General features: G+C 41.8%; 1 protein-coding gene across 1 annotated transcript in view; it reads right to left on the bottom strand.

The window, feature by feature from the left end:
- LOC135227246 (zinc finger protein 208-like) overlaps positions 1–11711 on the bottom strand; it is an 82583-nt gene extending 70872 nt beyond the window's left edge. The window contains exons 1-2 of the mRNA XM_064278860.1: positions 11632–11711; positions 9525–11116 (exon numbers count right to left, since the gene is read on the bottom strand). Coding sequence (XP_064134930.1) covers positions 9525–11116; positions 11632–11711 — 1672 coding nt within the window. The remainder of the gene's footprint in view (positions 1–9524; positions 11117–11631) is intronic.
- Positions 11712–13473: the final 1762 nt, after the last annotated feature.

Below are 13473 nucleotides of genomic sequence, written 5' to 3'. Positions count from 1 at the left end.
CAGTCATTGGTGGTAGCTGTGCACCATCTAGTTCTTCTGGTGTCAGGGTGATGGACCCTCTGGTTTATGTGGACCTTTCTGTCTCAGCACTACACAGTCATTCAAAACCCTTGGCTTGTCAGCATGCTGGGTGCTCTTCCTGACCCTTTGACTGTGCTGGTACTTTCTGTGCAGTCATTGAAATCCCACGCTATTTCTGTGAGCTCACCAAAGTCCTCAAGCTTGCCTACTCCAACACCTTCATCAGCAAACTTGTGTTATATATTGTGACAGACGTCATGGTTTTTCTTCCTCTTGCTCGGATCCTTTTCAGATATGCAGAAACTGCGTATTATATACTGAGCATCTCAAGAAAGGAAGGGAAGTGCCTTTGTTACCTAGAGCTGCTATAACAGAAATACCAGAAGTGGCTGGCTTTAACAAATTAATTTTCTCACAGTTTAGGAGGCTAGAAGCCTAAATTCAGGGTGCTGCCTCTAGGGAAATGCTTTCTCTTTCCGTGGGTTCCGGGGAAAGTCCTTGTCTCAGGTCGTGTTTCTCTGTTCCCTGATGATCTTCACGTGATCTGGCATGTCTTTCCCTCGATCTCTGCATGTTTGTTAGGTTGCTTGCTTAAAATTTCTCTTTTTATATCTCAAAACAGATTTCTGAGATTACAAAAATGATCCATAATATCTTCACTAACACTGTCTCATTAATATGAGAAAACCCACTCCCAGACTGAATTATAACCACAGGGATAGGGTTTAGGATTTACAACACAGATTTCTGGGCGACACAATTCAATACATAACATTTCACTTTTGACTCCCTCCAAATGCGTGTCTTCACGGCATGCAAAAAACATTCACGTCACACCATCCTAAATGTCTTAAATCAACTCCAAGCCCAAAATCTCATCTTCTGAATCCTGAAAATCAAAGATGTGTCAAAATTCCTTTGCATCTGTAAACCTGTGAAACCTAGACTACAAGTCATCTGTTTCCAAAGTACAATGGTGGAATAGGCACAAGGTAAATATTTCCATTACAGATTGGAGAAATCGGAGGGAAAGAAGGGATAATAGGCACCAACCAAGTCCAAAACCCAGCAGAACAAATTTCATTATTTCTAAAGGCTTGAAAATAATGCTCTGTTCCCTGAGAGCATCTGGGCAATGTTCCCACCCTCCAGAGCGTGGGTGTTGGCCATGCTTTCTGGATTCTGGTTGGAGGTCTCTCGGCTTGGGGTTTCACACCTAACTTCCAAGGCCACTGGGTTGGCTACTCTGCTCCCTTGGCTTTAGGTAGCCCTATCCTCCTAGTCCACCTGAGCGGCGACTATTTCCCCTCGACCCTGGCAGACACCATTCTCCTGCCCCTTGAGCATGGCAACCCCACTCCCTCAGCTTTCAGCAGCAGACCAATCCTCTTGACACAACTGAATGGCAGCCCCACATGTCAAAACCGAGATGCTGGAGATTTAAGTCTTTGAAACCTAGGAGGGTGTGTCTGCACCCTTTGAAACCCAGGAGTTCTTGGCTCCACCATTTGACAATCAGTCAGCCCTGGTTCTGCTATTCCTTCCAACTTTTCTGCTGATCTCAGAGCAGCTGCAGGGATTATTCTTCTTTTGGAGGACAACAGATGTAGCTCCTCTGCCCACTTTCTTGCCTGTAGAATTCCAAGAGGCAGAGGGCTTTCCTTTTGCAGCCACATCCTTGACAAACATTCTAGGACACGTGTCCTTAGTTTGTTCAACAGAATTTTCCAAACCTTTAAGTTCTGTTTTCATGTTGCACAGTTCACTTTTAAGTCCATCTCTTTCCTCTTGCATTTTACTATTAGCAGTAGGAAGAAACCATGTGACCTCTTTAAGACCTTGCTTAGAAATCCCCTCACCCTTCTATCCCAGGTCATCAGTTACAAGGTCTGCCTCCCACAGAACATTTGGACATAATTCAGGCAAGCTCCTTGACGTTGCCTAAAAAGAATTAGTCCTCCTCCATCGTCCAATCACATGTTCACCTTTTAAAGCACTAGCAGAAGCACATTTAATGTCCACATGTCTAGCAACATTCTGTTGATGGCACCATATGTATTCTCTAAAATGATGGAGAATTTTCTATGGCTCACCTCACTTCTTTCTGAGCCCTCACCAGAATTGCTTCTGATGTCCATAGCTCTACCGACCTTCGCTTGAAGACCATCTAGGCTTTGACTATTACGCACATTAAAACTCTTCCAGGCTTTTCCTATTACCCAATTCGAAAACCACTTCCGCATTTTAGATATTTTTTAGAGCAGCATCCCACTGTCCCATAACAAATTCTTAGTTGTCTAGTGTTGATATAACAGAAATAACACAAGTGGGTGGCTGTAACAAACAAAGCTATTTTCTCAACAGTTTAGGGAGCTGGAAGTTCAAATTCAGGACACCAGCTCTAGGGAAGACTTCCTTTCTCTGTGGCCTCTGAGGGAAGGTCCTTGTCTCTTCTCAGCTTCTGATCTCTGTTTCTTGGTTATCTTCATGTGGTGTGGCATCTGTCTTCCCCCAGCTCTGCTCGCCTGCTTGCTCAATCTAATTATTTTGCATCTCGAAACAGACTGATTTAAGACATACCTTACACTGATATTGCCTCATTAACATAACCAAGAAACCCCACTCCCAAATAGCACTATATCCACAAGTATAGGGATTAAGGTTTATAACACATCCTTTGGGGGGATACAAATTCGATCCGTAACAGGAAGTATAAAACATTTTCTCCTGTGGGTCTCACCTCTCGTTTGTCTCCTTGTTCTACGAAGCCTGCCTGCTTATGTCTGTGTGTCACTTCTGCAGGGGTGTTTGCCGTTCTGTACACGGTGGTCGCTTCCATGACAAAGCCCTTCATCTACAACTTGGTGAACAAAGGCGTAAAGGGAGCCCTGCAGACATTTCTCTACAGTGAGAGTTCCTGCCAGAGACACGGCCAATGTCCTGTGCTGGACACATGTGTCCATGGGTGATGGAACAGAGCAGTTAATAGTGTGAACTGTTAGGTTTTCCTTTCCTGGCTTAAAAATCTTGATGCCACCTTAATAGAAGGTGGTTTTGAGAAATATGCTTAGCTCCCCTGTGCCTCAGTTTCCTCATCTGGGAAAGAGAGGCTATGACAAAGTGTGCCACATGTGGTTGATATGAGGATTAAATGAGCTAATATGGTAAATCACCAGCACAAGAAATACCACGTGAAGTTCCAAGTAGATGTTGGCTATTGTTATGTAAAAGGGAAGGTTTGATGTGTCCCTGGATTTTGTCCCATACTGTTAGGCCAGTTTTTGGCCACGTGCAACGGCTTCCACCAGGGCTGCATACCCCAGGATGCATGTAGGATGTTCAGCAGCCTCCTTGGCCTCTAAAACACTAGAGTGTATTAGCACGTGCCTCCCTCGCAGTGTTTCCAGATATTGCCAGATATCCTGAGGTGGAAAATGGTCCCCAGTTGAGAATCACTGATGTAGGGGGAGTGTCTCCAAAACAGAAAGAAAACATTTCATAAGGCTATAAAGAAATAAATGGGGACTATATACTTGTCCCATCTGGGAATCTTGGGAAATATGATTAGGGACTGGACTTGTGTTAAAAGAGTAGCAGGAATGGAGACTTCCAATTTTCCTAGATTCGTACTTTCTACAATTCACTTCCCTTTTTTTTTTTATGGTGCCTTTCTAATCTTTGGCTGAAGAGTGAACCTGAGGAGTGACTTCAGTACTGAGTTAAAAGGCTGTCTGGGGGCCATACTCTCAGGGTTTCTCAGTCTCTGTCAGACCAGTAAGTCTGGTTTTCTCTTGTGAGTTTGGATTTTGTTCTACTTTTTCCTCCAGGTCTGTCTGGGATCCTCTATTGTGATCCCTGTCAGAGCAGTCGGTGTTGAAATCAGGGCACCATCTGGTTGTGCTGGACTATCTGGTGGAGGCTGTGGTAGTTATTCATTAGTGCTTTGAACTAATCTTTACCTTGTGTCTGTGGTGTTCTTCATTATTCTTTGCTCCAGACAAGGTGAGAAAAGTGGAGCATCTTAGATGGCCACTCACGAGCTTTTAAGACCCCAGATGCTACTCAACAAAGTAGGATGCAGAACATTTTCGTTTTAAAGTGTGTTATGCCAATTGAGCTAAATATTAATGAGTCAGTGGTCCCTAGCCCTCAGTCCGGTAATTCGGTCCCTCAGGGAATTTGGATTTGTCTATGAAGTTTCCATGACCTTGGCTTGATCAAGTTCTGCTGACTTCCCCAGTATTCCCTAGTGCCTTAGCCTTCATCAAAGCTACCTCTTAACTATTCACTAGTGTTTTTCTCTCCTTCCTCGCCCTTTCCTTGTAACCATCAGAGATCGTTTCTGTGTTTAAAACTTCCTATGAGTTTTTGTAATAGTGGTCTCCTACAGTATTCGTCCTTTTGTGATTGACCCATTTCACTCATTAAAATGCCCTCCCAACTCATCCGTATTGTGACATGTTTCGCAGATTCATCATTCTTCATTATTTTTGCATAGTATTCCATTGTGTTCAGGTACCATAGGTTGTTTACCCATTGTCATGGGTTGAATTGCATCCCCCCCAAAATATCTCTCAATTTCGATAGGCCATCATTCCCTTGTATGATTGTCTACCATTTTATCTTCTGATTTCTCTAGGTGTTGTAAATCCTATCACTATGATGTATGAAGCTGAATTAGCGGCAGTTACATTGATGAGCTCTACAAGCCTAGGTAGTGTCTTAAGGCGATCTCTTCTGAGATATAAAAGAGAGAAACCATCAGAGAGAGATGGGGATCTCATATCGCCAAGAAAGCAGTGCCAGCAGCAGTGTGTGTCCTTTGGACCTGAGGTTCCTGCACTGGGATGCTCCCAGACCAAGGCAAGACTGATGACAACACAGAGAGAAAGTCTTCCCTTGGAGATGACAGTGCCTTGAATTCAGACTTCTAGCCTTCTGGACTGTGAGAGAATAAAATTTCTCTGTGTTAAAACCATCCACTTGTGGCATTTCTCTTATAGCAGCACTAGATGACTAAGACATCCATTCACCTGTCGATGGGCACTTAGGTTATTTCCATCTTTTTGCTATTGTAGACAATGCTGCAGTGAACATGCGTATGGGTATGTCTATTTGCGTGATGGCTCTTATTTCTCTAGGGTATATTCCTAGGAGTGGTATTGCTGAATCCTATGGTATTTCTATTTCTAGTTTTTTTATGGAAGCACCAAATCGTTTTCCAAAATGGTTGTACCCCTTTACATTCTCACCAGCAGTGCATAAGAGTTCCACTGTCCCTTGTCTTAGTCATCTAGTGCTGCTATAACAGAGATACCACAAGTGGATGGCTTTAACAAAGAGAAATTTATTTCTTCACAGTAAAGTAGGCTAAAAGTCCAAATTTGAGACGTCGGCTCCAGGGAAAGGCTTTTACTATCAGCCTTCTCCTCAATCTGTCCCAGCTTTGGAAGCCTCTCTGAGCAGGGACCCTGGGTCCAAAGGACACGCTCTGCTCCCGGCAGTGCTTTCCGGTATGAGGTTCCCCTGTCTCTCTGCTCACTTTTTTCCTTTTATCTCTCATGAAAGGTGTTGCATGCCACACCCCAGGGAAACTCCCTTTTCATTGGATCAGGGAGGTGACCTGGTAAAGGGTGTTACATCCCATGCTAATCCTCCTTAACATAAAACTACAATCACAAAATGGAGGACAACCACAGAATAATGGGAATCATGACTTAACCAAGTTAATACATTTCCGGGGGGACATAATTCAACCCATGACATCCCTGCAACCTCTCCAGCATTGATTTTTGGGTTTTTGTTGTTGTTGTTCTTACGTGCCAATAATGTTGGGGTAAGAAGGTAGCTCATAGTTTTCTTTAACTTAATGTGGTTTAGGTTAAAGTTTACACATCAAGTCAGTCTCTCATACAAAAAGCTGTGCAGACCTTGCTTTGCAGTCCTAGCTGTGCTCCCCTTAACGAGACAGCACATTCCTCCTCTCCACCCTGCATTCCCCGTGTCCATTCAGCCAGCTCCTGTCCCCCTCTTCCTTCCCATCTCGCCACCACACAGGAGTTGCCCACATAATCCTATGTGTCTGCTTGAGCCATGAAGTTCACTCCTCAGCAGCATCATTGTCTTATAGTCCAGGCCAATCGCTGTGTGTAGAGTTGGTTTTGGGAATGGTTCCAATCTTGGGCTATCAAAGGTTCGGGGACCTTGGCTGTCAGGGTCCCTAGGTCTCAGGCAGACCATTAAGCCTGGGCTTTTTATGAGATTTTAAGATCTGCATCCCACTATTGTCCTGTTCCATCAGGTATTCTCTGTTGTGTTCTCCCAGGGCAATGATCACCAGCAGTTGGGCACCATCTAGTTCTTTGAGTCTCAGGCTGGTGGAGTCTCTGGTTTATCTGGCCCTGTTTCTTGGGCTCGTATTTATCTTGAGTCTTTGGTGTTCTTCATTCTCCTTTGCTCCAGGTGGGTTCAGACCAATTGATGCATCTTAGATGGCCGCTTCCTAGCGTTTAAAACCCCAGCGGCCTCTCACCAAAGTGGAATGCAGACTGGTTTCTTAATACATTTTGTTATGCCAGTTGACCGACATGTCCCTTGCAACCATTGTCTCCAGACACCTGTCCTTACTACTCTGGCCTTTGAAGCTGTTGGTTGTATTGAGGAAATTCCTTTTGGTTTTCTTCAGTTGTACTTCCCGTCGCCTACATTTTTGTCTGCTATCTAGTTAGTGAATATCCCTCTCTCCCTGACTCATTGTAGTTTTCATTTGCATTTCTTTAATGGCAGTGATGGTGAGCATTTTCTCAATCCTGTTAGCTGCCCCAAATTACCGTTATTAATGAAATTCTGCAGCTTTGGAAGTTATCAGAAATGAAATGGAACTCATAAAGATCAATATCCTAGGTTTTACTGAGCTGAAATGGACTGGTATGGAACACATCAGACATTCGTATGACCAACTATGCCAGGAATGACAAATTGAAGAGGAATGGAATTGCATTCATGATCAAAAAGAACATTTCAAGATCCTGCATTACAACACTGTCAATGACACCATAATATCCATATGCCTACAAGGAAGAACAGTTAATACAAATATTATTCAAATTTATGCATCAACAACTTATGCCACTGATGAAGAAATTGAATATTTATTCAACCACAAAGAGAAATGAAGTTCTGGTATTATATGCAAGGTGATCGATGAACCTTGAACACATATTACGAGGAGTGAAATAAGCCAGACACTAAAGGACGAATTTCATACAATTCCGTTTATGTGAAATGTCCAGAACTGGCAAAGGCAGAGAGAACAGTTTATTATTAGTTACCAGGCGCTGGAGGGAGTAGAAATGGGGACTTATTGCTTGTTGGGTACAGAGTTTCTCTTTGGGGTGATGAAAAAAAACTTTTCTTATTCTTTAGGTGAAACATTACACCTTAAGTTAGTTTCTTATTAAGAAATTTACATAGATATTGTTTTGTGGCATTAGTTGGAATCCCCTGGGTTCCCTGTGTCCATTTGACCAATTTCCCTGTCCCTTCCTGCCTTCTCATCCTGCTTTTGGGCAGGAGCTACCTATTTGGTCTTATAAATCTAACTGAACTAAGAAGCACATTCCTCATGCTTATTACTTCCGGTTTTACACTCCTGTCTAATCTTTGTCTGATGAGTGGGCTTGGAGAATGGTTTCAGTTAGCAGTTTGCAGTGTGTCTGGGGGCCAAGGTCTCGGGGGCTCCTCCAGTCTCTATCAGACCATGAAATCTGCTCAAACATGAATCTGAGCTCTGTTCTACATTTTTATCCCGTTTTGTCCGAGACTCTGTGTTGTGTTCCCTGGTAGGACACTCATTGCTGGCAGCCAGGCACCATCTAGCTGTTCTGGTCTCAGGCTGGTGCAGTCTCTGGTTCATGTCCTCCTTTAGTACCTTGGGCTAAATTTTCTGTGTGTGTTTGGTTTTCTTCATTCTCCTTTGTTCCAAATGGGATGGGATGAAGAATTTTTGAAAGAGGGTTGATGGTTGCACAACATTGTGAATGTAACTAATGCATTTGTACACTTCAGATGGTTAAAATGGCAAAATTTATTTTTTACATGCATTTTACAATAGTTTTTAAATTCACTTATAAGAAACAAAAACAAATGATGTCTACTTAGTTCATACGAAAAAGATATAAGAAACTTCAATAGATTCTGCAGCCCCTGTTATAAAAACAAAACAAAAATGGGATGCCATAGTTTTCATAGTTTTGAAATTGACTTTGTTTTCAGAGACATGAGGATTTACTGAAAAATTGTGCATCAAGTACAGACTCCCCATGCATCCCACCTACACCCAGTGTTTCTCCTATTGTTAACATGTTGCATTCCTGTGGTGTGGGATATGTTTGTAACAACGGGCACATCAATAGTGAGACGTGGTTTGCAACTAAAATACATAGACTTTATCAGGGTTCACTCTTTGTGTTTATACTCCTATAGGTTTTGACAAATGCATACTGTCATCAGTCCATCATTACATTTCCTACAGAATAGTTACACAGTTGTAAAAATTCCCTGGGCTCCACCTATTCGTTCCTCCTGCCTCTCCCCAAACCCCTGGCAATCAATGATTTTTGTACTGCCTCTACACTTCATACTTTTCCAGAATGCCATAGGCTTGGGATCACACAGGATGTAGCTTTTCTAGACCGGCTTCTTTCACGTAGTGTGGATTTGAGATTCCTCCATAACTTTTCCTACCTTGATAGCTTAATTATTTTCATCACTGAATAATACACCGTTGAATGGATGTCTCACTATTTGTTTACCCATTTACCTATTCAATGACATTTTGGGTGCTTTCAATTATTGTAATTATGTAGAAAGCTGCTATAAACATTTGTGAGCAGGTTTTTATATGGATATATGTTTTTAACTCATGTGGGTAAATACCTAGGAGTGTTACTGCTAGATCAGAATGGGAGGACTGTGTTTAGATTTTGAAGGAACTCTCAGCTTACATTCCAAAGTGGAATTCCCATGGAATACAATTTTTTTCAAAAAACACTCTTAAACCAAATACAAGAAGAGTGTATTTCATTGTATACAAAATAACATCCATAAAAGTATTAACAAATGTAAAACCACATTTCCTCCTGGCTATTCCCTACAGGCTTATTTGTTATAGTCAAGGACTTTCCGAAAGGTAAAATTTAGCTTGGACTGAGAAAGTAACAAACACCGATGAGGACAAGCCCATAGTGAAAATGAAACTTTCATAGGCACAAAGGAATTCGAATGACCCCTTCTTGGAGGTAGTACTGCTTTGTTACACACTGAGAAACTTTGTTCTTTTATCACTGACTTTCAGAAATTTGCTGTTTGAAATTATAGAATTAAGGATGAAACACCCCCCTTTTGACAGAGTAGTCTCTCCACAGTGAGATGTTATATGTGATGTGAGGTGTGATGAACAGGGAAGGGCTTTCTCACGCTCCTTACATTCCTAAGTCCTCCACTATGAGTTTTTATATGTCTTGTGAGAGAAGAGCAAGTACGAAAGGCCTTCCCACATTCTTTACATTCATATGGCCTCTCTCCAGTATGAATTCTTCTATGTGTCATGAGGCCTGAGGACTGCCTAAAGGTTTTCCCACATTGCTTACATTCATAAGGCTTCTCTCCACTGTGAATTTTTATATGTGTGGTGAGGTTTGAGAGCTGACGAAAGGCTTTCCCACATTCCTTACATTCATAAGGCCTCTGCCCATTGTGAGTTCTTATATGGTTAGTGAGGTTTCCTGAGTGACTAAAGGCTTTCCCACATTCCTCACATTCATAAGGCCTCTCTCCACTGTGAGTTCGCATATGCAAGGTGAGGTGTGAGGGATCTGTAAAGGCTTTCCCACATTCCTTACATTCATATGGCCTCTCTCCAGTATGAATTCTTCTATGTGTCATGAGGCCTGAGGACTGCCTAAAGGCTTTCCCACATTGCTTACATTCATAAGGCTTCTCTCCACTGTGAGTTCTTATATGTGTAGTGAGGTTTGAGAGCTGATGATAGGCTTTCCCACATTCCTTACATTCATAAGGCCTCTGCCCATTGTGAGTTCTTATATGGTTAGTGAGGTTTCCTGAGTGACTAAAGGCTTTCCCACATTCCTTACATTCATATGGCCTCTCTCCAGTATGAATTCTTCTATGTGTCATGAGGCCTGAGGACTTGCTAAAGGCTTTTCCACATTGCTTACATTCATAAGGCTTCTCTCCACTGTGAATTTTTATATGTGTAGTGAGGGTTGAGAGCAGACTAAAGGCTTTCCCACATTCCTTACATTCATAAGGCCTCTGCCCAGTGTGAGTTCTTATATGCTTAGTGAGGTTTCCTGACTGACTAAAGGCTTTCCCACATTCCTCACATTCATAAGGCCTCTCTCCACTGTGAGTTCGCATATGCGAGGTGAGGTGTGAGGGATCTGTAAAGGCTTTCCCACATTCCTTACATTCATATGGCCTCTCTCCAGTATGAATTCTTCTATGTGTCATGAGGCCTGAGGACTGCCTAAAGGCTTTCCCACATTGCTTACATTCATAAGGCTTCTCTCCACTGTGAGTTCTTATATGTGAAGTGAAGTTAGAAGAATACCTAAATGTTTTCCCACATTCCTTACATTCGTAAGGCCTCTGTCCATTGTGAGTTCTTATATGTGTAATAAGGGATGAAGCCTGACTAAAGGCTTTCGCACATTCTGTACATTTATATGGCTTGTCTCCACTGTGAGTTTTTCTATCATTAGTGAGATGTGAGGAACACTTAAAGGCTTTTCCATATTCCTTACATTCATAAGGTCTTTCTCCACTTTGAATCCTTCTATGTACAATGAGGTTTGAGGATTGCCTAAAGTCTTTCCCGCATTCATTACATTCATAAGGCCTCTCTCCAGTGTGAGTTGTTATATGTGTAGTGAGGTATGAGGGCCAACCAAAGGCTTTCCCATGTTCCTTACATTCATAAGGCCTCTCTTCACTGTGAGTGCCTAAATGTGCAGTGAGGGCTGAGGAAAAATTAAAGGCTTTCCTAAATTCCCTACATTCATAGGGCTTATCTCTGTTATAGAAAAGGAGGGATAAAGGGTCACTAGAAGAACTTTCTTTACTTTCACCCTTGTGACCTCTCACATGTGTCCAAAAGGACGAGAAACTACAGAAATCTTTCCCATACTCATTACATTTATACTGATTGTCACTAGTGAGTGTTGTCACAGGATTCTTAAGAGTTGAGATACAAATAAAATCCTTCCCACATACCTCACATTTATGGGGTTTCTTGCCACTAAGAGGTCTCATAGGAGTGGTACCACCACAGGCTTCTCTACACGCAATAAACTGACAGGCATGGTGGTTATGTGATGAGGGATCCATGATGGCTTTTTCACAGTCAGAGCATTCAAAAGGATTTACTTCTGGAGGATTTCTTTTCTGCACGGTAAGATTTGGAATCCGCCTGAAGGTTTTCCCACACGGATTGTCTCCATTTTTTTCACGGAGGTGTTCTACTGTATGAATTCTGTTAAAAACAGGCAACATGTTGTTGGAAATCAATTATTTCCACTTCACCATTACCTAACAAAGCGAACATGCAGTTTTTCGCTTGGCTTCTCTCCTGTTTCATACTTCAAATCATCTAGCAGAAATAGTACCATAATCGTCACTGCTTTTCTAAAATATGAGGCTTTCTGATCATTGTGTTTAAGTGAAATATGTTTCAAATACTCAATGTCTGACACACATTTATGAAAAGGTTGTGAAAATTCTCTGAACACGTAAGTTTTCAGCAAAGTTTATACATACACAATATACGTACACATATATATATATTTATATATGTATAAGCACATATCAGGGCTTCAAACTGGTTTGTATTGCTTCAACAATTGCCCACGTAAATAACGGCAGTGTTCGCGTTGGATATCTGTTGCCCATCGGATTTCAACCTGTGTTGGGAACAAACCACAGAGCCCTGAACAAAGATGGCAGCCAATCTCACAGCTTTCAATGTGCATCGCTGCCCACAGTACTGTCAATAATCTGATCTGCATGAATTCGAAAAAGTGTCAGGAACCTGCTGCAGAACACTCAATAACAGGACTGTGACAAGCAACACACATTCAAAGCAGTGTAGTGGGACATCGTCTTTGTGCAGGGCACTGCCAACTATTCTCTGCTCAGGTCAAAATCCAACAGGCTATGCAATGTGTACACCATCCTTCTTTATGTTTGCAATTACTGAACTGTTCTGAAACAGTTGGAAGCCTTGGTATATACACATCAACATATGAATGTGTATTTTAACGTCATCACAACTTAGGATTTTCTCCAGAAGCACCGTTTTCTCTTGTTGGAATGACACTCACCTCAAGCGACTCTCTTGGTTTTTATGATCATCTTTCTTACTGTGTGATTCAGAGGTTTCTCCTAACATGGAGGACCAGGTGTTATTTTTTATGTATCCCACCATTATATCTTTGCTGGGTAACTTTTCTCCATCCTTAAGGTTTCCAAAGTCTGACCCAATAATTCAAGTTGAGGTTCGCAATATGAAACAAATGGAAAGAAATTATTTGGGGAAAAAAGACCACTGTTAATAAAGACGTAGCCACATTACACTGTTTCAGCACTTTACCAATGGTTTAGAAGCAGTTTACTAGGACATACTTCTATGAACTTTGACAGTGACGGAGACATGAACAAGCGTAGTTAGAGCTAAGTAGAAATATACTGGACACGATATACATGTAACATTAAAAGAGGAAAAGGATCCAAATAACTGCAGCTGTGAAAGGATTGCTAAAGTCAGAAAAGGAAGCTCAGGTTTCTGTGAAGTTGTGTCTCTGGGAAAACAAATGGGTAGAGCTGACATGGTGCTCAGGAAGAAACGCTTATCATGAGGGAAGACAGTGAAGAGTAATGAGGAGTTCCTTGACATTGAGGCAATACTTTGCTCTTCAGGGTCTCTGAAGATAGACAGGTGTGGGTTGATTTGCAGCAAAATAATCATGTCAAACTTGTAATCAACACAGTAATACTCTACACGGTCCCCAAATACAATACTCTCTGTGCCCCAAAGTGACCCCTAGCCAGTGCTTACATTTACAACACTTAAAGAGCCTCAAGGCTTTTAATTACAAGAGAAATGAAAACTAAGTATAATACATACTGCTTTGTGCTCACGGAAAGCCAAGATACCTGAGGAGCTCTGTGGGCCAAAGGACCATGCCTCCTTTATTTAATGATTTATTCTCATTCCTCAGCCCAAATTCTGGAGTAAACTTAATGAGTAAAATAGTTTTCTTCACTAAAGGAATAATAGAAAAACGAAAAAAAAAAAAAAAGGAATCTGGTCCTACCTACTGAGGCCAGGTTTCTGAAGGTTTCGATCATCACATCTCTGTAGAGTTTCCTCTG

The sequence above is a fragment of the Loxodonta africana genome, chromosome Y, assembly GCF_030014295.1.
Source record: "Loxodonta africana isolate mLoxAfr1 chromosome Y, mLoxAfr1.hap2, whole genome shotgun sequence".
Lineage (NCBI taxonomy): Eukaryota > Metazoa > Chordata > Mammalia > Proboscidea > Elephantidae > Loxodonta > Loxodonta africana.
Note: the sequence above shows the minus strand (reverse complement) of the source record. Positions and strands in the feature narration are given on the sequence as shown.